This window comes from Telmatherina bonti (genome assembly GCF_933228915.1).
Source record: "Telmatherina bonti genome assembly, chromosome: 8".
NCBI lineage: Eukaryota > Metazoa > Chordata > Actinopteri > Atheriniformes > Telmatherinidae > Telmatherina > Telmatherina bonti.
This window is the reverse complement of record NC_136626.1, coordinates 35,110,850-35,138,205: the sequence shown is the minus strand read 5'-3', so window position 1 is coordinate 35,138,205 and position 27,356 is coordinate 35,110,850. Positions and strand designations below refer to the sequence as shown.

General features: G+C 42.5%; 1 protein-coding gene across 2 annotated transcripts; it reads right to left on the bottom strand.

The window, feature by feature from the left end:
- Positions 1-852: 852 nt before the first annotated feature.
- Positions 853-26,148, bottom strand: hdlbpa (high density lipoprotein binding protein a). 2 transcript variants are annotated; one of them, XM_079245122.1, is made up of 28 exons: positions 26,071-26,148; positions 23,332-23,403; positions 19,984-20,096; positions 19,706-19,872; positions 12,908-13,123; positions 12,610-12,816; positions 12,318-12,533; positions 12,030-12,236; positions 11,845-11,952; positions 11,641-11,745; positions 10,913-10,991; positions 10,699-10,838; positions 10,514-10,618; positions 10,318-10,431; positions 10,148-10,234; positions 9,938-10,069; positions 9,631-9,849; positions 7,968-8,189; positions 7,671-7,889; positions 7,449-7,587; positions 5,299-5,450; positions 5,129-5,233; positions 4,916-5,050; positions 4,550-4,693; positions 4,298-4,477; positions 2,589-2,705; positions 2,369-2,509; positions 853-2,282 (listed from the first exon to the last, which is right to left on the bottom strand). In XM_079245122.1, exons 3-28 carry the CDS (start codon positions 20,057-20,059, stop codon positions 2,193-2,195), a joined length of 3,822 nt encoding a protein of 1,273 aa, XP_079101248.1. In that variant the 5' UTR covers positions 20,060-20,096; positions 23,332-23,403; positions 26,071-26,148; the 3' UTR covers positions 853-2,192. The 2 variants fall into 2 exon arrangements, with proteins under 2 accessions (XP_079101248.1, XP_079101249.1); XM_079245123.1 differs by having other exon boundaries at positions 5,299-5,447.
- Positions 26,149-27,356: the final 1,208 nt, after the last annotated feature.

Below are 27,356 nucleotides of genomic sequence, written 5' to 3'. Positions count from 1 at the left end.
CTCCTGTCAGTAAGAACAGGAAACTGAGGCTACAATTCACACAGACTCACCAGAACTGGACAATAGAAGATGGAGAAACGTTGCTGGTCTGATGAGTCTCCAGTTCAGCTCCACATTCACATGGTAGGATCAGAATCTGCTGGAAACATCATGACAACATGGATCCATCCCATTCATGGATGATAAAGGGTGCTTTAAGTGGAAATGGGATGACACACAGGTCATGTTTTTTTTTTTTTTTAATATATTTACAACATAGCTCAAACAGTCCTTAAGCGACAAGTTACTAAAAACCAGTGATACCTCCAGGGCCGAATTAAAAGTGCAGAGGCCCCTGGGGCCAGTGTTCCAGGGCCCCCTTCCCCACCGCAACATTGTGAAAATTGTGAATGATACACTGTGAAGCATTTCTAACATCTCTCAGCCAGTGGTACCAGTAGCAATACACTAGACACTGTGGTAACTATCTGGCTTTTATGTACATTTTGTTTCATGTCCAAACTGCTGGTGTTTGCCCTACGTGGGCCCCATAATGCCAATTGGATAATCCAGCTATGGATACATCCCTGCAAACTGGGTAGATCAAGCACACCAAGATAGGCGAATTATTTGGTCATATATCCGGACTGCTGGGAAGATATAAAACACGACTCCATCCCCTGCCAGATACATGCACGCAATTGTCATTTTACATTTCCTATATAAAGATCTCAGATATGAAATTGCATTTGCAGGCTTTTCATCCTACATCAGCACCAGTGTCAGCACTAATAAGGCCAAAGACGTCGTGAAATGCTGAATTTCTGAGTGTGGTTCACATTTTTCCCCCCAAAAAGACTCATTCCACAGCAGGACATTTTCTATTTTTATTGACTTTTTGGACATTTTTTTTCCAGTGTCATCCATAACCGTTCATCTCAATGGTGTTTTGCATATTCTTTCATTTAACACTAGAAGGATACAAACCAAAAGGTAGGTTGATGATGGACGTTAACTTAGCAGCCAGCAAGCTAAACGTGCACTCCAAGCAAAGTTTTATCCATAGCCACCATGACGGGACAGAAAACTGTTCCTGGGGCTTTTAAAAAAGGGAACAAACACGCCTTTCCAGCTGGTTAAACGCACTTTGACATCATCGCTACCTGGTTTGTATCCATCTAGCTGTAAGGCTGATAAAAAAATAAAATAAACAAAAAGAAGGGACATTGCTATTGAACAGAGGATTCTGCATAGCAACTGGAAGACAAAAGAACTGGACACTGACCCAATATGGAGGCTGAGTAACACAGGACATCACTAGACAGTTGGCACACAATGGTCTGCTGTTTTGCTCACAGTCATTCTTCTGTAGAGTAAATTTACTTCGATGGTTTAAAAAAAAAAAAAAAAAAAAAAAAAAAAAAAAATTCATTCAACAATTAGTGAGGTTTGATGCGTTGGAGCTCTACGCCTAGTGTTGTACGAGGTTTAGTTGTGGTCATGATCTCCAAGCATCTGGCAGTTTGAGTGGGTGCCATTCTGCAGTGGCTAAAAGCAAGCCGCTCCCCCCGCTTTGCACGGTTTAACCCATTCATAAGGCTACAAGTAGGTGCCACTACTTGATCATAGTCACAGAAGCCCAGTTACAAGCAGATGGAAGGACATTACATAGAGCCACCACTAGTGTGCTTTGGGGCTGATGACTGACGGTTTACACTCAGCTACATGGAAAGAGCAGGAAGGGGTGGGTTACTGAAACAGCTGGCCTCACTGGTGAGGCATAATATCTGAACGGCAGGGATTCAGTCCCTTTACCACCTCCTGCAAAAGGCAACAAAGATAAGGGCAGCTCAAATGAAAGAACCAATGTCTGGCCACCACAATTTGGTATAACAGTTCAAACCACGATGAATTGTCAGGTCTGGTCGATGTTGAAGGATCAGTCTGTTGCAGACTGCTAGATTTCACCGCAACACCTGTCACTTTTTAAGCGTAAGACTGTGTTTAATGCAGATACAAAGCTCACAAGTCAATTACAGTATCTGAAAGCACTTAGACTGATGACTCTGGAGGAGGAGACCAAGATAAACAGAGAAGGATGACATTCTCAGAACTGAAGACTTTGAGGGTCAGCGGTCAGTCCATGCCAAGGTTGGGATGATGACAGGGTAAGATTGTGACCGGTTTAACTCTGAGCCGCTTGTAGCAGCAGTTTAGAAGCGCTTGGGTCCCCAGGGGGAGGTCTTGGTTGCTACCGGGGCTCCAAAACTTGGGAAATCTTCAGAGCTACTCACATCCGGGGCCTGATGGTGAAGACAAACAGGGATCAGTTTTTAAAGAAAGGTGCAACCCAGTGCCATTTTCAGACCATCCTTGCAGGTAAACTGACCTTCTCATTGGTTGAAGCCCAGGGAGCCTCTCTCACCACAAAACCTTTGGACGGGCCACGCTGTTCGTCCATGGAAGCAGCGCTACCACTTGGTGGCCTCATGTAAGCCATCTTCGCCTCGTTTTCAACAACATCTACCATCTGAAGGCAAACGCAAGGTTCATAAGCTCAGATTGGTCAACATTTGGGAATTTGATGCTTTGTGTGTAAAGAGGCTTACATATTCCTCTTCTAGGTTTAGGAGGTGGTCAATGGCTTCGTCCACAAGCTCAGGGCGACCAATGACTGTGACAAGGTTTGGGTCTGCAGCTCCACTCTGCGGAAACCTGAGATCAACCTATAAGACAGATAGAAAGATGGAAAAGTGGATATTTTCCTAAATAAAACCGATTGAATGGGAAGAGGTTTCCATCTTTCCCCTAAAACTGCATCTATGTTGGTCTGAGGAATTCTCCGACTGCGACTTTGTAGGTTCCGTGGCCAGAGTGGCTAACAGACGGCAGTCAGCAGACATCCTCCAACAAGTTGAGAATTTATTGTGCAATGGTGCATGTTGTCTTAAAATACATAGAAAACCACAATGGAAATTATTACACTCATTACATTTTACCCACTAAACATAACTGAAATCAAATAAACCTAAAGTAATCTAACTTGCACCCTGCTACCTCAATATCGGCTCTCGCAGACAAAATGCCCACCAAAAATACCCTCACACCTGAACATGGCCGCCCCCAGCATCTTCCACCTTTCTAAATAATGTCTTAGTCATTCTTTCCCCGTTACCACAGATAACTCTCTAAACGGTTTCCCCATCCCCAAACATCTGGTACAATACATATCCTATAAAAGTCTAACCAATTCCTGTGACACAATACAACTCCCCCCCCCCCCCCTTATGATGAGCAAGTCAAGAACACTAGCAATTCATTAACAAAGCAAAGAGAATATTAAACCAAATTATTTCTATTGGTCTGCATCTTTATGGTTGTATATTTTAACTACTCAAATACAAAACACAAACAAACCCAGGATAGTTGGTGTCTGCTTACCACTGAGAAGATAAAGAAAAGTATCAGTTACTCAAACACAAAATGGTTAGCTGTTTTTGTGTCAAGCAACAGTGACAAGTGGTGGCACCTTACCCACTTTGTCACAGACTTTATCAGGGTCCAGCCAACAACAAAACCAAAAGCTGGTAATTCCAGACCTGGAAGGAGACAAGCGCGTTGCCAAAACATTGTATAAAAGCAGAAGACGGTCCTTCCCATCTGTGTTTTTGTCACTGATAAAGCAAAACTCTGCACTCGCTAACACGCCATGTTACCTAAAACAACCACTGGCCAAGAAGATAAAGCAGTGAGGAAGAAAATCCAGTTGGTTTGGCCAGGACAGAAAACAACTCGTTCACTGATCAACACCAAGTTTACACAGACTGAAAGTTGGATTTGACTTAAACGTTTCAGCAGAATCTGTTGAGTTGGAGCAGCAGGAGAAGCTGCCAGATGGCCGTCATGTTCTACATCACGTCATCTTTGGCCTGCTGACTGGACAGTTTGCTTTCACACTGCAAGCGAACCGCACCAAGGTTCACTTGCACATGCACCGACGGACACCGCTGGTTTCAGGAAAACCAGAGTCTCCTTATTCAACTCCACACAATAGACCGTATAGGAAAGATGGACGGAGTTTTCGGCGGTAAAAAGTCTGTGGAAATGTACAAAACTGCAGTTCCCCCTTCATCCACTAGGGGCTGCAAAACAGAGCGAATCCCCATAGACTCCCATGTTAAAAAGGCCACCACCAAATTAACACTTCTGTCAGCAGTTACTTAGTGACGAGGCGATAAAACCAAAAGCAGTTTGGAGTGGACCGCTTAAAGCTGGGGCAGTCAGGTTGGGCAGCTTGTAAGACATGAAAGTGCCTCACCTTAAACTCATCCATGATCTTGCGGATGCCCTTCCCACGAGCTCCAATAATGCGAGCATGGACCCTGCTGTCCAGGGTGATGTCCTCAGAGATCATCTCCTCCAACTCGTCCACGATAGCCTGGATGGCGTCTCGTGCAGCTATGGCTTTGTGCTCATACCCTGTAATAGTTATCTGATCCTGCAGACACAACAGTTTGTTTTAATTCCTCACCAACACCTGAACCACACCGGTACCCGGTCGAGTTTATACCTGGTTTTCATCGTTCTTCTCTGGGAACTGGATGTTAACATCATGCTCCGTGCGGATGCTGGTAATAATGGCACCCTTGCGGCCTATGATTTTGGGGTGATACTTGGGGTCCACAGTGATGGTCAGCTTGAAGTTCCTGAGTGCCTGCAGAGGGTCAAAGTGGAAACATGTTGGAGTTTCAGGCTGTTTCCCCCCATAGTGCATGTTCATCCCTCCTACTGAAAGTAGGTGATTAAACATGTCCTGAGCTCAGTCCTGGACTTCAAGTTATTCTGAAGCATATTTCTCCACATGATTACAAGTCATCAGAACAACTATGTAAAAATATTAAAGGGCTGAAGTATATGTAAGAAAACCCAGACTAACCCGATCTTCCTGCTCTGCTTGCAGTTCCTTGACTCGCTCCAACAGGCCCTCTTTAGCCCGGTCCAGGTGATTGGCCAAGCCGGTGATTGCAATTTTATCAGACTGCTGTTCAGGACCAGGCACTTGAATATTTACCTGGAAGGAGAAGATGAGGTTGCATCAACATGACACGTCTTCTGCAAACCTTGTTGCAACATTAAGTTTGTAACACACCTCAAATTCATCCATCATCTTACGAATCCCGCTTCCCTTCTGTCCAATGATGTATCGATGAAGCTCAAAAGGCACTTCCACCTCAATGGTGACGGGAACCAGGGCCTACAGGAAGAGAAGCCATTAGGAGCTGATCTGAGTTGTAATAATTCCAGTTTACTTTTACGTACCTTCAATGCTTCCACAGCTGCCTCGCAGCGCTCTTTTCGGCCAGAAATCACGATCACGTCACACTTCTTGGGTGCGTTTGGATCGACTGGCTCCTTCACTTCACCGTTCGCCTCCCCGTTCTCCTGAACTGGAGCTTCTGCTGGAGCAGCTGCTGAAATGCAGAGGTTAAATAAATAAAATAAATCCTTCAGGATTTTCCACTAGAGGGAAAAATGTGTTACTCAAATTATCTTTTTTTTTTTAAATTATAACTAGAGATCACCCCTTAAACTCATCTGCCATGTTTGCACACATTCATACCCAGAACAGTCAGCAGGGGGCAGAAGTATCCATTAAAGCAGGGCACTATAATCTTTAACAGGACCAGAGGCCTGTACAGCAAAGCATGATTAGCATACCATGGATAACTGTTACCTAGGTAACATACAGGACGTGAATAAGTGATACAACATCTTTGATCAGTGCATGCTCAGTCGTGTTTGAAGAAGCCTCTGATTGGTCAGACACTGCAGTTTCTTCCTTTCCGTTGTATTTTCCAGTCAGTTCTCTTGAGTCTTAGCACGCCGTCTCAGGACGTTTTGTCCTGGAATCGCCATAACGCACAAGTAGTTATTCCATAAAGCCATGGAACAAAAACGGCGACAAGTCTTCATTTCTTCACCATAAAAGCTGCATCCGAACTCCCTTCTGTTGCGTGTCATCTCATGAGTTGCACACCGGTGTCGACAGGAAATTGGACAGCCATTTTCCAAGAGCTGACTGGTCAGAGGTGGTGCCTTCATGCTCAGTTCCTCATCTAGGACATACCCTGCTGCGGAGCAGGTTAGTTGCTCAATACAAGTTACCATGGTGATTTATCTTGGTAAGAAGTGAACAAGCATCGTAGCACGGAGAAACTTGGGTTAACCTGAAAGGCTACAGGTCTGATGACAGGTTTCTCAACCCTGATCCTCAGGTACCACTGCCCTGCATGCTTTAGGGACAACCCTACTTTAAACACCAGAGTTAAATGAGTGGCTCATTAGTAGGCTTACAAAGAACTTGGTGAGGAGGATCATCAATGTGACTCAGGTCTGTTGGAGTAGGAACACATTGAAGGCATGCAGGGCAGTGATACTCGAGGACCAGTATTGAAGAAACACTGGTCTAGATACAAACATTAAATTTTTTAATTGAGTCTTGTTTGCAGTTTCATAAGTCAGAAGCTGCAAGTTCATCTTCATGCTCTGTGGAATAATTTAATCTCAGTCTGATTTCAAGCCTTGTAGGTTTCATCATCTAATGTCTAATTAGAGACAGTTGGTTCAAGGCTGGGACAACTAGAGCCGACTGTCCAGGAAAAAATGCAGCTGAAGAGGATTCATCACATCCTCTACACAACACAGTTAAGAAAGTGTGTTCAGTTTGAGACTTTGGGCACGTTCACATCAGCCTTTTTCATTCAAATCTAAGTGTTTGCTTGGAAAGTCGCTTCGTTTGGGGAAATGTGAACACGCCAAACAAATTCTGATTTAGACCAAAGAAGCGACTCGGCCCACCTACAAACGCAGGTCTCGGTCCGTTTCAAGCAGCCCAAATACAGAAAGCGGACTACAAAAAGGTCCCTTCCTGCATGTAGCGTAGCATTGCATTGTGGGTAAATCCATAGCGATGGCGTTAAGGGTCCTCTGCCTCGTCTGGTGTTCATACTGCGTCCATTGTTGCAGTGTATTTCTGCAGTATACTTGCATAAGACACAATAAAAACCCAAAACAGCCATAGTTTCATCTCCATGTTTAACTCCGTTTTCTTCTTCACACTGGTCTTGTCCTCTCCTCTGCTAAATACTAGTGCAGCGCCACCTCTGGTGGGAATGAGGATATAATATTATTCTAATGGTTTGGCTGGTTTAATCAAAGTGCAGCGTGAACACGATCTCGGTCTGCATGGATACACCCCCCTACAACTGAGCCGGGTCCCCGATCGGACCGAGTCTAGCGGACTATCCTGATGTGAACGCACCCTTTGTCAAGTCCAATACAAGACAAAAGCACCAGAGATCATTCCTGCCAGCAGCATCACCCCCAGAACAAGATAACGAGTTAACAAATGTGATCTTCAGGTAAACAACCCTGGTTTGATTGCCGAGACTAAAACTCGTAACTCGCACCTTGAGGGTCCTCCCGTTCTGGGAATTTAATCTGCACATTGTGATCTCTTGTGATCTGCTGAATCCGCGACCCTTTCGGACCCATGATAGAACGGTGGAACTTCTGAGGAATCACACACTCAACCGTCACTTGAGCATCCTGGAAAATCGAGAACAAACAAGTTAGAGTCTAAAAACATGAATAAGACTAAAACCATCATGGCTGAAACTTTATATACGAACCAAGTCCTCAATAATCTCCAGCATTCGCTTTTTAGCAGCCTCCACACACTCTTTGGCTCCTTTGAGGGTGACCTTTTCGCTCTGAGATCCTGTGCGAGGAAAGCTCACCATGACGCCGCCGTACTCGTCAGCAAGGTCCCTGAGAACCTGACCACGGCGGGCCACAAAGTAGCGATGATGCTTGGGGTCCACGCTCATCGTGTCCTCCACAATGTTGTCCTGCAAACCAAGCAGTGAGCATTTTTGAAGAAATCCGGGTGCAGTTTGACCGTTTCAGAAAGTCATTTCGAGCCTTACCAAACTCTTGATGAGTTCCTCCAGCTCCTTCTGGGCCTCCCGCACCGCTTCCTCTGTGCCGACCACAGTGATCAGTTCCTGGTCTTTGTCGTCAGGTGTAGGGAAGATAATTCTGGCCCCAGTGCTGTCACGCACCTTTCGGATGTTTCCACCACCTTTTCCGATGAGAAATTTGTGGTATTCTGGCTTTGCGTGCAGCTCGGCAGTGTGACTCTTTGTTTGCTGAAAAATAAAATGTTTACAGAGAAAGTTTATCATCAGGACAAAATCTTACCAACGATTAGATTAAAGATGCTTTAAATAAAAGTAATTTGTAGCTCAATTTCTGATGCTATATTACCCATTTTTACCCTCATCGATCTCTTCACCGCTTTAAAACATTTTCCCAGGAACGAAGAGATGAGAGACTAAGAAGCTCAACTTAACGAGAGCCGCAGATACAGCAGCATGGGACATGTGTAGCACAGAAGATGTTTGTACACACCAGGAAGCAGCAATGCTAACATGTAGCATAGCTACATGATGGGGAGAAACTCAGCTGAAAGAATACCAAGCACTTGACTGTCCTCATTACAGCTTCTGATCATTTGTCCACACAAACACAGAGTCATGTGAACGTCATGAGACTGCTGGTTAAAACAGACGTCTGTCTCGTCACGGCAGGACAGAAAGAAGGAAGCTGGCAGCCACAATCACTAGGGTTGTGACAATATGCTTTTGTCCCAATTCAATTCAGATTTTTTGGGTGGAGATTAGATTTAAATTGCAATTCTCATAATTCTTTGATATTGCTGATTTTTGTAGGCTTAAAAAGAAAAAAGTGGAAAACTTATTTTTGCTAATCATTTTTCCTAATTTTGATGAGGAAAATACAACCCAGTAGCCAGACCATCATTCTGCTGCTATAATGCCCAAGAAGACAAGTTAAAAGATTAAAATAAAAACAATTTTTACAACAACAATTTTTTAAAAACTATTTTTAAAAGCTGTAAAGCAAAAACTTTTTTTTAAAATTTGATTTTCCCAACCCTAACAATCACACATCATGTCTTACTTTTACCGTTTTTATTCCAGCTCAGAAACTCAGCTAATGTGTCTCCTGTGACTCTGCCTTTGTTTGAAATCATGAAGGTCCTGCCGGTTTCCATGGAGATGAAGGAGGTTTTACAGTGAAGTATTTTCTCCTCCTATCATAATCTATCTTGGGCTTCATGTCTTTCTGGGTCTTGGTAGTCTTTCTAAGGTGAATATGGGGTCTATCCCTAGATTCTCCTGACTCTGACCTTTGATAGAGATGCCCGTCATGACTTCCTCAGATGTTAATTGGCGTAACACTTCTATTAAAACATCTGGAAACTGTTCAGGACACTTATTTGACCTTCTACTATAACACAGCTCCTCAGGCATTACTTTACCACCGGACCAACTGGGATGCCATCTTCTGGTTTTTACTGAGAGTAATGTGGTTTTATTTTAGGAGGAGATAACTTTGACAAGTTCTGTGTTCCAGTAAAACATATGATTCTGACTCGCCTTTAGTACTCACATGTCTCTGCTTTCTGTAGAAAGCAGGATAATACATACATCTCTTGTAGTTGTGAACATATTCATGTATTTTTGCATAAAAATCCTTCATCAAGAAGGTTAATGCATCAGAGCCAACCTTTTCCTCTGCCAGGGCCAGAAGTTGCTGCTTGGCTTTCTCCACCTCCTCCACAGGGCCTCTGATGGTGACCTTATCAATGCCTGAGCCCTCTGTGGGAAAGTGGATGTGCACGCCACCACACTCCTCCATGATGGAGCGCACCAAACGGCCCTTCGACCCAATCAAGGAGTTGTGCAACTTGGAGGGGATGGACACATCGACTTCTGTGATGTTAGCCTGGATGCAAGGACATTCATCAGACAAGCCGTCCAGACGTAAACGGCACGTCGAAGAGCAGGAAGATGCAACATTCAGGTGTGTTTACCAGCTCCTTCTGGATGGCCAGGATACGGTTACGTGCCACTTCACAGTTTGCCTTCTTCCCAGTGATGACAATCATCTCAGAGTTGCTGTTCTCAGCAGGAAGGTCTATTTTGGTGTTTGTTTCCTCTCGAATCTAAAAAGAAAGGATTGTAGGAATCAGATCTCAGATTGTCTGATCATACTGCAGGACTTCTGGTAAACGAAGCAGCACCTTCTTAATATTTGATCCTCCTTTTCCAATGATGTTTCTATGAAACTGCTTGAAGATGGGGACAGAGACGGAGTAGCTGTTCTCCACCTGAGCAGAGAAGTCGCTGAAGGTTAGAAGTCAAACGCCGACTGAGCAGCATTTAAGAACCGACACAAGCCGTCAGGGTTTACCATCTCAGCCACCATCTTTTGCATGAATTTGGAACATTTCTCCACTTCAGTTCGCGGACCCCGAAGCTGGACGATGTCACTTTTCTGCGCTGGGTCCGGGAAATTGATGATGACCTGGAACAAATATTATAAAGTCAGTTTTTTTGGCTAAATGAAAAACCAAAACGTCGACGGGCACCAGTTAGTTCCAACTCACCTCTGGGAATTTGTCCCTCACTTCTTTTATCTTCTCCCCTTTTTGGCCGATGATGGCTCTGTGAAAACGCTGTTCAATGATCAGGTCCTTTGTACGCTCATTCTCCTGCCAGACAAGATGTTCAAAACCATGTTATTATGGAAATGTGACCAACATCTAACCAGTAAACTCAAACTTGTACCAACCATGCGTGACGCAAGCTCAAGCAGCTCCTTCTTGGCTTCCTGCACACCTTGGGGATCGCCCTCGATCCGGATCAGGTTGCTCTTCTCGTTGTCAGGGGGGATGCGGACAGTCACCTTGTAAAGCTCTTTAATGCGGTTGACTGAAGATTGAAGAAGAAAATAAAGTTGATTGTACTGATGAAAACTGCGGTCGGATCGTGACAGAAACACTTACTGTTAACGCCTCCTTTTCCAATCAGGTGCCGGTGGAATTTGGGATCGACGCTGATCTCTGTGTAGTCCATTCGGTTCACCTGTCCAGTTAAAAAACATTTTAGTCATTCACCTGGATGCTGAAGTGTCATCTTGACATCAAACCTTTTGTGATGAACTTTAAACCAGTTTCTGAAAAAGACGACCAGTTTGTTTCAGAGGTCGAGAACATTTTTATCGTAAAACTTTACTCTTATGTGTATTTTGTATTTTGTAGGGGTGGGAAAATCTAATCGAAAATCGGGATTTTTTTGCTTCACAATTTTAAAATCGATTTTTTTGTTTAAAAAAAAAAAAAAAAAAAAAAAAGATTTTTCTTTTCAAATAAAAATGCATTACAAAATTTTTGTCATTTTTATTGATCTTTTAACTTGTCTTTTTGGGCATTACAGCAGCAGAATGATGATCTGGCTACTGGGTTGTTTTTCCCAGTTGAAATCAAGAAAAAGGAAGAGCAAAAAAAAAAAAAGTTTAAACATTTTTTTTGTTTTTAATCTACAAAAAAATAGCAATATCGAAGAATTGTGAGAATTGCAATTTAAATCGAATCGGCACCCAAAAAAAAAATCGGAGTCAAATCAGGACTAAAAGCATATAGTCACAGCCCTACATGTTATTGTTCCTAAAGGGACTGACCAAATCACACTGCCAGTCAGGATAAATAAAGTTCAGTCCTACACCTGTACTCACCAAATCTGTAACAATGGCTTCAATCTGACTCTGCACTATTTGCACATCTTTGGTTGGACCCTCCAGGGTGATCCTGTCTTCTCCTTCGGTGAACTCGATGTGCACCTAAGTGCAAAATAATCGAAATAAAAAGTTAATGCAACAAGAAAAAAAGCTTTTTTTTTTTTTTTTTTTTAACAGCACGATAATAAAGATAATTGAGACCTTGGGCATCTGCTGGGTAATCTTGGCCAAGTTCTGCCCCTTCTTGCCAATAATGAAACGATGAAGCCAAGAGGGAGCCGACACCGAGGAAACATTGTAACTGTTTGCCTGCAAATGGAAATCACTTTAATTCACTTCACTTCACCTCCTTCCTTCTGATTGAACGTGTCAGGAGCTCCTTCTACCTTGGCGTAGACTTCAGTGAGGGCCTGACCCAGACGGTCCGGCTCCCCGCGAAGGATGACGGTTTCTGAGCTGCTGTCAGAGGGTGGGATCTCAACCGACACACCAGTTCTCTCCAGGATCTCCTGCAGGGTGTTTCCCTTGGGGCCAACCACATACTTGTGCTGAGACTTCTTCACCTCCACCGCAATGGTGGTGGCATTCTTCTTCTACAACAGGAAGGACGGATTGGGAACTCGCCGCATGTGACGTTTTAACACATATGTGAAAAACTCAGATTGTTTGCGTACCTTCTCCTCATAAATCTTCTTGATCATAGCCACAGCAAGGGCCACCTGCTCCTTCTCCCCAGTGATGACAATCTCCGTCTTATTCACACTCGGAGGGGGGACGTTGATGCGGGCACCGGTTTCCTGCATCATCTCTCCAACCAGCTTATTGTAGGCACCGGTAATGAAGGGGTGGTACACCTTGTCGATGTTTACCCGCTCCACCGCACGCTTGTCCTAAAAGCAAGATGAAAGTTTAGTAAGAGATAAACGGCAGCATCAGGAGAGCATCAAAACGAGGATGTTCAGTCACCTGTTCTGCAGAGATCAGCAGGATCTCATGCTTGGCCTTCTCCAGACCCTCCTTAGTGCCAGAGATCTTGATCTGGTTGCTGGGGTCATCGGGTCGTGGGATCTGGATTTTGGTGGCGGTTTTGAGCTCCAGCTCCTGAAGCTTCTCCCCATTTTTGCCAATGACAAAACGGTGGTGCTCCTTGGGGATGGCGACAGTCGCTGAGGCCTGTTAGTATTCAGAAAGACAGACAGTTGTAACGCCGTCCTGAAAAACCAAGTTTCAGAAAACAGAAGACCAACAAAGGGAATCCCTTCACCTGAGTCTGCAGTCGGGACACAATCTCCTTACGGGCCTTCATCACAGCATCCAGCTTCCCAGAAACCATGATGGAGAGACCCTGATCTTTGGCCAAGGAGAGTTCCAGATGGGCTCCGGTCTTATGCATGATGTCCACACAGACCTTTGCTTGGTCTCCTTCCCCAAACTGGTTGATGTCCTTGTACTTGCGCTCCTCTAGCGGCACATGGAAAACCTTTTTCACACCAGAACAAAGAACTGGATTAGGGGCCGAAACCAACTAAAAAAAAGAACCCAAGCAGATCAGAATAATGAATAAAAGTAAAGCTTGTCACAACATCAGGGTTCATACTACATGTAAATGATGGTGGCGCACCAAAACAGCAAAATGAAAGCCAGATGTTACAGGTGTTTTTCTAGATGTTAAATGTAACTTCTACTGTATGAACGGATCCATTAAAAAAAAAAAAAAAAAGTGACACTGCTCTGCAAATAACTACTTTGAAGCGGGGGGGGGGGGGGGGGGGGGGGGGGGGGGGACACTGGAGTCTCAACTTTCGTCCGGCTTGCTCAGAGAGGCAGCAAAGAGCTGACAGAGTGGAGAAAAGGGAGACGGAAAAGACTGAGGAGGAAAGAGGAAAAGTTTGACAAATATTCCGCTGAAGCCTGTGAAAATGTCCCGAACCTTAACGTAACGTTAGAAACATTAACGCTTCGCCTTCACACGTTGTTCCAGTGACGTTCCAGTTAAACTGGATTTATACCGATGCAGCGTCTTTAGGTTTCGAAACACAGGAGATGTCCAGCTGTTATCTGTAATAACTGGTTGCATTTTCAAATGAGTGAGCTGATATAAAATTAATTTCAACGGAAGGATGAACCCGAGGGAGTCATGATGCAAGATAACCGAAAGGTTCCTGATTTATCGTGACTGAGGTTCTGAGGAACAGAAGGGACAGTGAAGTACTGATGTTAAATATCAAACGTTAACTGTGTAGTAATATGGATGTCAGGCTTGTTGTCCGTTTACTAAAACAGAAGTGAAGGAGTGGTGGGAGATTTTCAAATAATCCTGGGTTAAATCCTGAACATCTGTTTAAACTCAATCCCAGGTGAAGAGGTGAAGAATCCAGTCAACAACTGGTCATCACTACTGGAAGTCCAGAGAGAGGTCACATGATGAGGCTAGAGTAGATTACCAGCTGAATTTAACCATCATTAACCTGGAATGAAACGTGTTGCTAATTCTGCAGATCTGTGATTCTTTTCCCATCTGGTTGATTTTTCCAACAAGGTGACTGGATGCACCCAGGATGATTGAGTCGTCACCTCACTGGGAGTTCAGGTCTGGAGACTGTGCTCCAGTCAGCGTCCTGGCTGCTCATTCTTTAGATATTATAGACATATTGTCACTGGGTATGGCATGGCGCCGCTATATCCTGTAACAAAAAACCTTCCTTCAAGGTCCCTTCCATGCCAAAACTACTTTTTACCAAATCACCAGCAGACCATCCCACTACCTCCACTGTGTTTGATGGTACTGAACCCTGTTCCAGCATCTTTTCATGTGTTCTCAGTCTTACAGTTCATTCCAACACTGAAAGGCCAATTAATGCGATTTATTCAGTGTGGTCTTATGGGTCCACAACCCCTTCATCCACTGTCCAATGTCGAGGCTCCTTCTTCCATATCAGTCTTTTCTTATTGGCCAGTCTGAAATGTTGCATTTTCTTGGTAATTCTGCCATGTAGTCCAGCATCCTGAAGTCTCCTCGTCCCTGTTCATGCCGACACCGGTGTTTGACAAGTAGGAATGTTTGTAATTTATCGTCACAAATGCTCCACCGCAGTAAGGATTTGCCATCCCACAATAAAGACAAACTCCCATTAGATCACGTGTATATGTCTGCAAAACACTGATGACGTAGGTGTGGACGTGACGCTTGCAACCCAACACCTGTGGGGTATTGACAAACATGGCAAAAGGAGAAGCGGACACGCCGGTTAGCAAAGAGTTCATTCCTCGATGAGGCGCTACCATCTCCGTAATCTGCAACTGGTTGGTGTTCAGAAAGTCGATCACGGAGCACAAATTTGCAAGGTTTGCAGACAAATAGTGCCAACGAAGTACAGCAACGCCACCGATTTATTCCACCACCGCAAGCACAAACCGGCGTTGTGCCATAAAGGGATTGCCTGTGAGAAACTGATTAAAAGGTCGCGGGAGAGCGTGCAGCTGTTAAATCCATGTCTATCAGATTCTCTCTGTGTCTCCACTCTGCTGCTGTTCCTCTCACCACAAAACCGATGTGACAGGTGACATCAGGCCCATTTTAACAGAGAAAGTTTGTTTTTGCTGCACGTTCGTGCTTTAACTCAGTGTTTTTCCAACCAGTGTGCCGTGGAACATCAGGTGTGCCATGAGAAATTATCTGAAATTGGTCAAAAAAGCAGCTTTGTGTTCATTCAACAGGCCCCGGTGAAAGATAATAAAATTCCTTTTTCTTGTGTTTATCTGATTTATTTCAAGACACTTTAACAGGATGGATTTTATATTAAAAATATAGACTTTAGAAAATTGTTTGTGGTACGCCTAGTGATTTTTTAGTGGGAAAAAACTACCTTGACTCAAAAAAGGTTGAAAAACACTGCTTTAACTGATTAACAAGTGAAAGACATGAAACAATATTCATGCATGTTGCTGCTTCACTCTTCTTGTTTTGCATTTGCCTTATGCTTGTTTGTGTTTAGGATGTAAAGACCAAATAATGTGAATTACTCATTACAGAAAGTTTTATATGGAGAAAGCTACAGTATCATTCATAATGATGTTAATGCATTTTTACTGAAAGAATCAATGATTGTGCATTTCTGTCAATAAAATGAGGAATCTTCATAAATCCTCAAATGGCTTTATTTCATTCAAGAGTCAGCTGTTACCAACATCCACCCCCACACCCTCTTAAGGTGGAATTTGACCTCAGAAATTGAGTGTCTCCCAAAAAGTGATTACAGCTTATACATATCTTAAATAAAAACTATTTTCATTTACATGGCTGCAGTTCATATAAGAGAATCATATTATACAGTTTTTGGGCCAACTACTTCCTTATGTCCACCCCCGTGTCTTTTAAAAGGTGGAATTTGACCTCAGAAATGAAGTATTTAGTGTTATTTTGGGGATTTATTGGGAAAAAAATTAGTCTAAATTTATCTACCATCATTTTTATCGTTACCATTACAAAACGGCAGGAATTATCGGGTTACATTTTTTAGACCAAGTTGCCAAATTGACAAGTATCGGGCAGCTGAGGACCTGTAAGACATCTTTGTCTTTGACTGCGCTCTCAGATATTTGTCTTCTTGCAGAGTTGTGCATCAAGGCGTCCCCTTCCGTTTCCTTCCTCGTACGAGCCTGTTGAACGGAGAACGTAAACCGCACGAACAGAGATTTTACAGTTATCTGCACTGAACGGAGTTCCTTAATAAGCACAATGACAGACTGGCAGGTGTCTGAATAAATTTCTCCATTTTTAACCTGTAAACAGTCAAACTGCTGGTGCCTCAGATACTAAACTACTATAAAGAACGCCATGCGCCATTATTAATACTATGAATCTTTACTGTAACTGTCAATGAATTCCTGCTATTCTGGTATTTGGAGTTTTCTGAGCTTTCTACAGTGTTACAGTGTTGAATCCTCAGACATGTGAACGACACTGTCTTTTATCACCTAACCTAATGTTTGAGTTTGAGTTCCAGCACTCTCTCCGTTTAGTTTCCATGGAGATGAAAAACGCGTCGTTTGAGAGTTTTTTCTTCTTGGAAATCCTTGTGACGTCCCGGGGGATAAGGTTCGGTGATTGGTTACCTTCTACTGGTTAACAAGGGCATGTACAAATACATCAGGCGGGTGGAAAACGTGGGATAAAGTTATTTCCAACGATGGCTGGTGAGTTTACCAAAGAGAGACATCCTGCTGCATTCGTTGCTGTGGGTTGCTGTTTTCCACTTTCAGGGTCTGATTCAGGTTCCAACATGTAGGGCTGTATGCTATGTGTTGACATGGTATTTTGTTTAGTTTTATTGAGTTCATATGAGCCTAATCCTTCTGTTTATGAGATGTTACAATGACGGTGAAAGCAGGTGCGGTGCGCGCTCCCGATGTAGTGCAGTGGCGGGAGGCGGGGCTTAATGCGGAAGAGTCTCAGTCCACTCGTTTTGCCCGAAGGCTGATCTGAGCCTACGGAGAGGGTCGGTCTGAAGTAAATAAAGCTCAATCCCAGCCCTTCTGGTTTCAGAAATAAAAATAAATTAGCCTGAAATGCACATAATAGTTCCACTTTAATACTATGGATTTTTACCGTAACAAATAATTTCCTAAACATTATTGAGCCTCAGACAGATTAAGTTGAATCAGCAGCCATACCAGAAAGATGAGACGTCTACGTAAAAATGTAGATCAGACATTAAATATGATTTTATGAATTTTTTGGGGACTTGCATATAAAAAAATTTAAAAAAAACAAACCTTTGAAAGCGACCCAAAAAGTTCTGTTCGGTGATGTACTTCAACATAAGGAGCTCATCCAAGTTGTATTAATGAGAACAGAGCTCCTTTCTGCTCATCCAAATGTTGGCAAGTTCTGCTTGTGTGCATGTTCTACCGATGCACATCATAATTACACCTGAACAGTCACTTCCAATCAGTGTCTGAATTATTCCAACCTGTGCTATACTGTTAAGATATTTTAGCATAATTAGACATGTGTATGCATTACATAGAACCACCCAGGTCCATACTCTACAACAAATCTGTTTTTCCTGACATGATCACGTCGATGCAACTAGAACACATAAAACCAAATCAAACATGCAGTTTCAGTCAAAGGTTTCGAACTGATGAGGTTTTCACCAAACTAAGTGTACAGTGCAGCTACCTTCATGGCAATGAAGCCAGGCAAAATCCAAAATTACAGGAATAGTTTTAGAACACCTGAAACTGGGAATGTCCCAATCCAATTGCATGATTAGACTCAAACAGAACCGGATGTTCGATTCCGATCAGTGACTGGTAAAGTATGCGGGGAATGTAGTCACATTGTATTAATCTTCTCTAAAATATTTCAATACAAATTGACAAAAAAAGATTTTTTTTTAAAAAAATCAGCTTAGTAGGGGTTGGAGAAAAAAAAATCGTTTAATATAAAAATCTGCCATTTTTTTGGTTTACAATTTTTAAAAATAGATTTTTGTGGTCAAATCAATCCCCCCCCCCCCGATTTTTAAATGTTTCTATGTTTAGATGCACGATAGAGAAGAAGTCACTGCTTTTCTCCAGCAGGGGGCGACATGTTTCTCTTCAACTGTCTAGTAGCATGACGTTTTATCTGAAACGAATAGAACAGAAAACAACAACCTGCAAAACAGAGAGAAAAATCCTCCATCACATTTTAAGTCAAAAGTGTGGACAGTTTTAGGATTTTTTGCTTCAAAGCAGAGCTGGACATGTCGCATACTGCGGTAAGATGACTAGCATTACTGCCCACCTAGCCAGACGGCATCCTGAGGTAAATGTAGAGCTAAAATCCAAACGCAGCAACAAGACAACAGACACTCAAAGCAGCATTTTTATATGCAGTTCAAGCTCCTAAAACAAGAGTAGAAGTTCAAACAGTTGGTTCAGAAATATGGCTGCCGAATAAATGTTACAAACGGACTGTTGAGACAGAGATATATATATATACATACATATATATACACACACACATATATATATATATATATATATATATATATATATATATATATATATATATATATATATATATATAATTTTTTTTCAAGTGGTCTAAAAATCGGAAATACTTACGAATCGGCACCAAAAAAGTTTTTTAAAAATCGAATCGTGAGAAAAGCGCATAGTCTCAGCCGTGAAGCTTAGCATTTATTTATTTATTACATTTATATGGGCAGCACATGCAGCATGACATCACTTTGATGCAGCGACACCGTTGGTTTGATGCCGTAAAGCGAAGCAAAGGACACCACAGCAGAGGTGTGAGCGGTGCAGATGCTGAAAAGTGCGTCACATCATAACAATGAGGCACTTTTAGTTGTTTACACGCCTGTTGCGTATTAAGTCGAGCTGTTGTACGTTTCCTTTGTGATCAGACATTTTTATTTAATATAATCCTTCACTATACAAAGAATTCTTACATTAATACTTAAATGTTAAAAAAAAATTTCAATTTTCTGCACACAAAAGGGAGTTTTTTCCTTCCCACTGTCGCCAGTGTGCTTGCTCAGGTTGGAGGTCCAACTCAATCTGTTGGTTTCCTTATATAGGCTATTATGAATTGGCTTTCGTTGTGTTTTTTGTTTTTTTCCCTGTCTGTAAAGCGTCTTGAGATGGCATTGCCGTGATATGACGCTATATAAAGTTGAATTGAATATTGCTTGATTTTTATTGATCAAGCTCCTGAAGTGTTCAATGGAAATAAGATGAATAAAACAAATTTTGAGGGGCATCTTGTATCAGCTTCTTTGCTCTTTTATACATTAAAAATTGAAAAAGTATCAGATCAGGACTCGATCAGTCGAAACCTAAAATCAAAAATGTCTCAAGAGGAAAATAAATAAATAGATAAAAATCTGATCAGGACATGTCTACCTAAAAACACAGCCATATTAAAATTAATTTTTAAAAAATCGGATTCGGTTGGCTATTTTTGAAAACACAGCTTAACATCGGTGAGAAGGCTTTAATTTAACTCCACTTACATGCAGGTGTTGATATGAAACAAAATGACGTGTACCTGGGTGATGATGGAGGACTTGAGGGGGCGAATCTTTGAAGTCCAGGCATTGGTAGTTTCCTGGGTACCCTCATTTGACGCCACCTTCTCAGGCAGAGGTGGGAAAGCTTCCTTGTAGGTAGGAAGGGCATCCTCCTCCTCTCCAGCACTGGGTCCTGCCACAGCACCTGGACAGAAAAATTCCAACATGAATGCTTCAGTTGCATTTTGCACATCAAGCACAGCCTCAAACATTTACACACACACACACACACACACACACACACACACACACTCACCCGCATTCTGCTCTGGCAAGAGCCCACTGCGATGCTCGTTGAAGCTTTCCTGCGTAAGTACAGCGACTGAGCTCATGGTTAAAATCCCACGTCAACAGAGTCCGAGTGTGTCACTGAAAGGAAAACAGGCATCATCTCACAGGTGGAGCAAGAGTGGAAGCAGCAAATAGAAGTGCATTAAATCCAAAAACACAACTCTTTAAAAACCACGTTGCTAAAATTCAGCTGGTTCACATGAGACGTAAAACCAGCTCATTTTTTAAAATTCTGCATTCCTGTTATAGCATTCTGGAGATGGAAATGACGTTCTCTACCAACACCAGAGCAGGAAAAATACTCCGGCTGCTCCTTGCTGTACAGTGAAAGTTTCTAGATTCAGCTTCCTGACAGAGTTTTTAAAAAAAAAAAAAAAAAAAAAAAAAAAAAAAGCTGGTTGACATGTTTTCCAACACACACCCTGTTTGCTAATGGAAGTCTGGTCACCTGTGTGTGTGCGAGCGCGCGCATGTATATTGCGTGTGGCATCAGGGAGCAACACAAGAGTAGCCATGACACACCGTCAATGTCTTGATCATGATAATGATCAAATGCAATCATTACATGTATTAAAATGAGCTGCAACGCTGTTTAAATAAAATAAAATAAAAACAAAAAAGGCGCACTGAAACTTTTGCTGGCAAGGTCAAACTACAAAGTTAGATGCACCGGTGCAACCAATGCAGAAAGTTAGCCTGGAGCCCTGAACGGGGAGGAGAATGATGATTTCAGGGTTGCAGCTACAGTGCACCTTGTGTATTAATTCTGATTGTGCTTATTGACCTCAAACTGGTTTTATGGGGTACACTGCGCTCTAAAAAGCTGTAAAAATGTTTTCGTACGACTTTGGTAAGCTACGAAGCTGCATCACTATGGGGCATTATGGCTGTCAGCAGCCTCTCTGAGTAATGCGTACGGCGTCAACGTACTTTACTGTGTGGGACCATGGAATAGGTGCATTAAACAACATGGACCCGTGCATTCCGGCACAGTTTTAATGCATTACACAGAGTCTAGAACACCACAATGTACAGATCCCAGTTGTTTTATCTGCTTATACCCCCATGGTCCCACACAGTAAACGTTTTATAGCAAAATGTTTATTTCTCTTTTCCAAAACCTGCTAAATATGCTTAACTTTAGGAACTATTTTATGTTGGTCTCCATGTAGTTTTTATGCAAAACAACTTGTCAGGCTACAGCGAGTTTGTTTTATTCACCTGTCAAAAGCCAGCTGATCTGAACCAGCTGATTACCGTGTTGCTATGATGACACCCGCAACAGAGTGATATACAGGTGATTTAACATGCTGAACTACGTGTGCATTCGAAAATAATGCACGCCAACTGGCATTAGAATCAATGAACATGATGCACCTTGTGTTTGTTTATTAAAAAAATATATATATTGATATTAAAAGATCATTGATATCATTGATATTGCTCCTTTTGGTCCAATAAAAATACGGTAATATACAAGTCTTACATGTAACAGATACAAATACTTCATATCTAAAAAGATAAATACTTCTTCAGGTGTGCGTCTCTCCAAACCTTTGCTAGAAAATAAAGTAAAATTCAAGGTGGTGCATTAATTTTTCCCCAATTTGTTGCTTATAAAGCTTAGTTTTGCACACATTCATGGCTGTCCTTGTCACATTATTTAGCAGGAAAGAAAAAAAGTCACATGCTCAGGCGGCATAAAAGCTTATCATACCTGGACTTTGGGATTTTTACTCTTATCTAATCTACCTTTATCGAAGAGAGTCATGGTTTAATTCAGTAAATCAGCGTGTTAGCACTGCATTACGGCACAACCAAGATGAAAGAAATAAAACCTTCATACCAGAAAGAAAACCACTAGTGTGAGCAAGCTGCAGCAGAGTTAAATTAATTTACCTACACGACACTCAACTGTGTTCAAGTCTCTGTCAGTGCTATTCTAAGAATTGTAGCTAGGTGAAGGTTAAGAGGATTTCCCCCACTGACCCTTCTCTATGTCCACACTGGATAGGATTAAAGTAAAAATCCACCCGAAGTCCTCTGGAAGGTCTTTGTACCACACGATTACTTCCAAGAAAGACGACAAGGGAAACCGTCTCATGTAAACACTGAGAATGTTGCGTTGCAGCCATTTAGAGGGGGTTGTATGAACGCCATGTCCAACGTTTAGTTAAACTTGATATCATGGTTTGTCTGGTTGGGAAGGAAACACAAAAATTTGCAGTTTTACCCCCAAAATTCAGCTGAAAAGGTTTTTAAAAAAAAAAAAAAAAAAAAAAAAAAAAAATCTGGTGTCAGAACGAGCTCATGTTTTCGTTTTCCAGGCAGCTGAGGGGGGAGTTTGTTTTCAGCCTCAACATGGTGGTAGTAATCATAGTCTTCCTCTGCTCTCCGCACGACACAGAACGTCCTTTCACTGGCCTCCTCATCAGGCTTTATAAACCCAAGTCTGCTCTGTACAGTCATTCATACATTCACTCTAAGGTTAAAGCATCGTTCTGTAAGACTTAACAGAAATATTCACGTGTTTTTTTTTTTACATTTTCTCTGGATTTAGACTTTGAAAAAGTTAAAATTAAAGTGCATGCAGAACAAGTTATTTGGCAACTTAAACTGACATTTGTTCAAAAATATGGTCCAGAAACAAAATATAAAAAAGTGTCACCCACTGCCGCTTAATTCAACAAAAATATGACAGTTTCCATGAAACCAGTTTGGCTTTCTTTAAAACGCAGCCTTGTACTTTGAGACCTCTGATTTCAAGCTTTAATGATATGATTAGACGAGGCGGGCACACATACATTTATGACCACTCCAAACAATGTCAACACATGGGAAGATAAACAGGCTTGTGTGTTAGTTTCCTCCCCACGTGCTCCAGGAGTGTGTTTGAACAGGAGCGCTTAGCTATGTGGTTAAAAGTAGCTTTACGCATCTACAAATATTAGCAAAGCCGGTTATGGTAAAAGGAAAAAGATTTACACAGACTGCAAATGGTTACTAGATGGGTTAAGTACAGTTATGGTAAATGGACTTGTGCTTATAGCACTTTTCCAGTCACGCCGGCTCCTCAAAGCGCTTTACACTTCATGTCACAGTCACCCCTTCACACCTCATACACACACACAGGCACGTTTGGGGGATAAAGCAAGGTGTTCTGCAGAATAACACTTCAGCATGTCATCTTTCAGTGATCTTTTTGGTTGAAAGACGACCGCTCTTCCTCCTACAGCTACAGACGCTCAGCCAAGTTAGACTTAAGTTAATCTGCACCAATGTTTCCTGGACTAATAAACACATTAACACCTACCAGCTAAATGGTCAGTTACCAGATAATCCGTCCTGTAAAAATGCAAGTTCCCGTCAGCCTGCCAGCTTTTGCCTGAAAAGCAGAGAGAAAAACATTAGTTAAGCAGAAAACAGCTGGGGGTCTTACTGGATCTCAGCAGTCTCAGTGGGCAAAAAAAAAAAAAAAAAAAGTGGTCCAAGCTGTGGCTTCCCTGCAGTCTGACATGGACTTGGATAGAAAAGTAAATACACAACAGACTCCTGCAGACAGTAAACTCACATGTAACAAAAATCCCAAAAAAATTTTCGGGTCAGGTTTGCTAATCTCCTTTAATATTTGTTTTACTGCAACATAAAAGTTGAAGTAAATGCGACGACTAGTCAGCATTTAACAGTTACACAAATGATCTCACATCTGGGGGGGGGATACAAAAAAGCCCACTGCCAAAGATGGCTATGAATGTCTTTACTGTAAAACAATACCAGTACACATTACACACGCATACAGTCATGTGAAAAATAGGCCGCAGTTAGCCAGTTTTAAAGACCTGTAGGGGATCAGATATTTGAAAAAACATGATCTGCCAGCAAAACCTTAAATAAAGGCCAGTGAGGTTTACCAGTAAGGGGTGTGTGGGTGGGTGTGTGTGTGTGTGTGCGCATTTGACAGATTAACACAGAGCTAAGGGCAGTCATTCCCGAGATGCAACTTGTACATTTCATAGTTGCAGTTTTAAGATAAGTAGCAAAAACAAAACAAGCAGGAACAAAGTAAAACAACAGAAAGGATTACAGTCAAAAAAGTCGAAGCCCGGATAGTCTCTAAACATCTGGCCAGCATGACTGGACACCACCCTTTTCTACAGAAAGACAAATAGTTGAACAAACTACTACGGGTAGATAAGTTTTCCCATTTAAGCTGTAGCACAACTAACAGCGACTTGCTCATTAAACCTATACTGACACTGACAAAACCAGTTCCATCAGCATAGATGCAGCTTGCTTTCTAACATCCAGGTGCTGTTGTGTAAGGCAGTGTTTTTCAACCTTTTTTGGGGCAAGGTACACTTTTTTTTTTTCCCCACAAAAAATAATAAATAAATAATAAAAATTACAAGGCACACCACAAACCAAAGGGGTTATGTTTTTTTTGTTTTTTTTTTTAAAGTTCATTTTGTCAAAACCTCTTAAATAGAAATCAGATAAACACAAGAGGGAATTTTATTATCTTTTCACAGCAGAGGCAGATGGCCACCTGTCCTTGAGTTCTGCTGAAGGTTTCCTTCCTGTTACAGGGGAGTTTTTTCCTTCCCACTGTCACCAGTGTGCTTGCTCAGGATGGGAGATTGAGTTGGAGCCTCCAACTAAATCTGTTGGTTTCCTTATATAGGCTATTATGAATTGGCTTACATTATGTTTTTTTCTCTAAAATGTTTTGAGATGGCACGCCGTGATTTGACGCTATATAAATAAAGTTGAATTGAATTTTACTGGGGTATGTTTGAACACAGAGCTGCTTTTTAGACCAATTAGGGGAAAATGGCTAATTTCTCAGGGCACACCTTATAATCTCCAGTGTGCCACAGCACAGTGGTTGGGAAAACACTGGTGTTAAGGGGTGCGTAACTTATCTAGTGATATAATGCATTTCAAAATGCATAAATGGTTATGCATGCTCCAACTATGGGATGTTTGCAGGCTTCCTTCCAGTTCAGTGCAGTGGAGAGGCCACCAGTGACAACACGTGGCCTGTTCAATTTTAACCGAAACCAATGAAGCCCTGATACTTCAGCAGCAATATGCAAATGGCTTACAGAATACCAGCACGGTAAAGCCAAGGTGTTGAATCACCTGGTCACGTGCGCGGTTCTGTCAACAACAACGTGTTCTTGTTTAAATTAGCACATATTTAAGTTAGCTACGTGACACTTAACGCTATATTCTCCAACACTGACTTGTTCTGCATGCTAGTGAAACTCAAAGAGCCTGACAACCTTCTGGTCTTTAAAACATTACAGCCAAATCCCAGCTTACAGACTTAAGCAGCTAGTTAGTGCAAGCGCTAACTAGCTAACACCAAGTTAACTAGCTGCCAGCTGACACTTAATGCTAACAGTCACGTTGGCTAACCTTCTTCAACCTTACATATAATGTACCCAGACCGAGTAAAACTAGCATCATCTCCACTGGCAAGGACACAAAGATAACGTTAAATATACGTGTCATTAGGAAGAAGTGCTAGATCACGTGGGGGTTTATTAGCTTGTGAGCCTGTTAGCTTGTTAGCAAAGTTGCTAAAAACTTTAAGTGTGGTGCGCGCGACTGTGACACGTAGCTCCTTAGCTCAGTTAGCTTGGACTACTTAAAGACCCACACAAAACTTTACGTTCTACCTCGTTTAAAGTTAATCCCCTTGACTTATCGGTTTATTTAAACTGAAAACCATTAAAATAACTCTAACACGCATAGTCTCTGGACGTGTCACGTTTATATGATTTTGTTAAAGTCAGCACGTTGAGGTAAAGTAAGAAAGTTGAAGCCTGACTAGCGTGCTAATGTTAGCCAGCTCCGTTAGCAAGCTAAGTCCACGTAGGCAGACAGCTGAGCAGGGGAGGAATGACACGGAGTCAGGCCAGAACACACGGGAACATTCAGACAAACTGGCCTCAAACAACTATCACAAGGTCCGTTAAGGAGAACCACGGAAGCTGGACGCAACGGGAAGAGAGTTGTGCTCGACTAGAAAGGAGAAAGTACTTACTTATTTTATGTTCTCGTCTGCCCTGAAGGTGCAGAAGCTGAGATGAAATTCCACTGGCGAGAAGGTGGGAGTGAAGCCTGACGGATATATACCACTGCTGGCCACCAATCATGTCCTCCAACGTCACGCCAAACACTCTGGTTTCACATAACTTATTTTCATCTCCTGAAGCGACTGACCCTCATGCAACTTCTACACTTTGATCACACACTGCTAGAAATTATCATTCTGTGTTCCGTCGATTAGAGATTTCATTCATCCTAAAGTATAGATATGTAAAAATCACATTATCCTCAATAATTTGTTTTTTAGATGACTACTGAATAGCTTTTATTTATTTTATTTAAGAAAATATTAATCTTCCAGAGGGCTGCACGGTGGCGCAGTGGTTAGCACTGTGGCCTCACAGCAAGAAGATCGCTGGTTCGATCCTTGGCTGGTTTGGTCAGTGGCCTTCCTGTGTGGAGTTTGCATGTTCTCCCCATGTATGTGTGGGTTCTCTCCAGGTACTCTGGCTTCCTCCCACCATCCAAAGACATGCATGTTAGGTTAATTGGTTAATTGGTCACTCTAAATGGCCCCTAGGAGTGAGCATGAGCACAAGCATGAGTGTGGTTGTTCATCTCTCTGTGTGTGGCCCTGCAATGGACTGGCAAGCTGTCCAGGGTGTACCCTGCCTGTCACCCAAAGCCAGCTGGGATAGGCTCCAGCTTCCCCACAACCCTGAATTGGAATAAGCAGTTCAGAAAATGAATGAATGAATGAATTAATCTTCCAGTTTTATGCATGTGGAGAAATACAACATCCAAAGTCTGTAAATGATATATACATGCAAAGGTTTTTATTGCACTCAGCAGATAGGATGCATTGCCCATGTAGCTTCTGCACTTTGATCACACACTGCTGGAAATCAGCAGTCTGTGTTCATCCATCCATCCATCTTCTGCCGCTTATCCGGGGTCAGGTCGCGGGGGCAGCAGCTTAAGAAGGGAAGCCCAGACTTCCCTCTCCCCAGCCACATTTTCCAACTCGGCGGGGTGGGGGGGGGATCCCAAGACGTTCCCAGGCCAGCCAAGAGATATAATCCCAGCGTGTCCTGGGTCTTCCCCGGGGTCTCCTCCCAGAGGGGCGTGCCTGGAACACCTCACCAGGGAGGTCCAGGAGGCATCCTGACCAGATGCCCGAGCCACCTCAACTAACTCCTCTCGATGTAGAGGAGCAGCAACTCTACTCTGAGCCCCTCCTGGATGACTGAGCTCCTCACCCTATCTGTAAGGGAGAGCCCA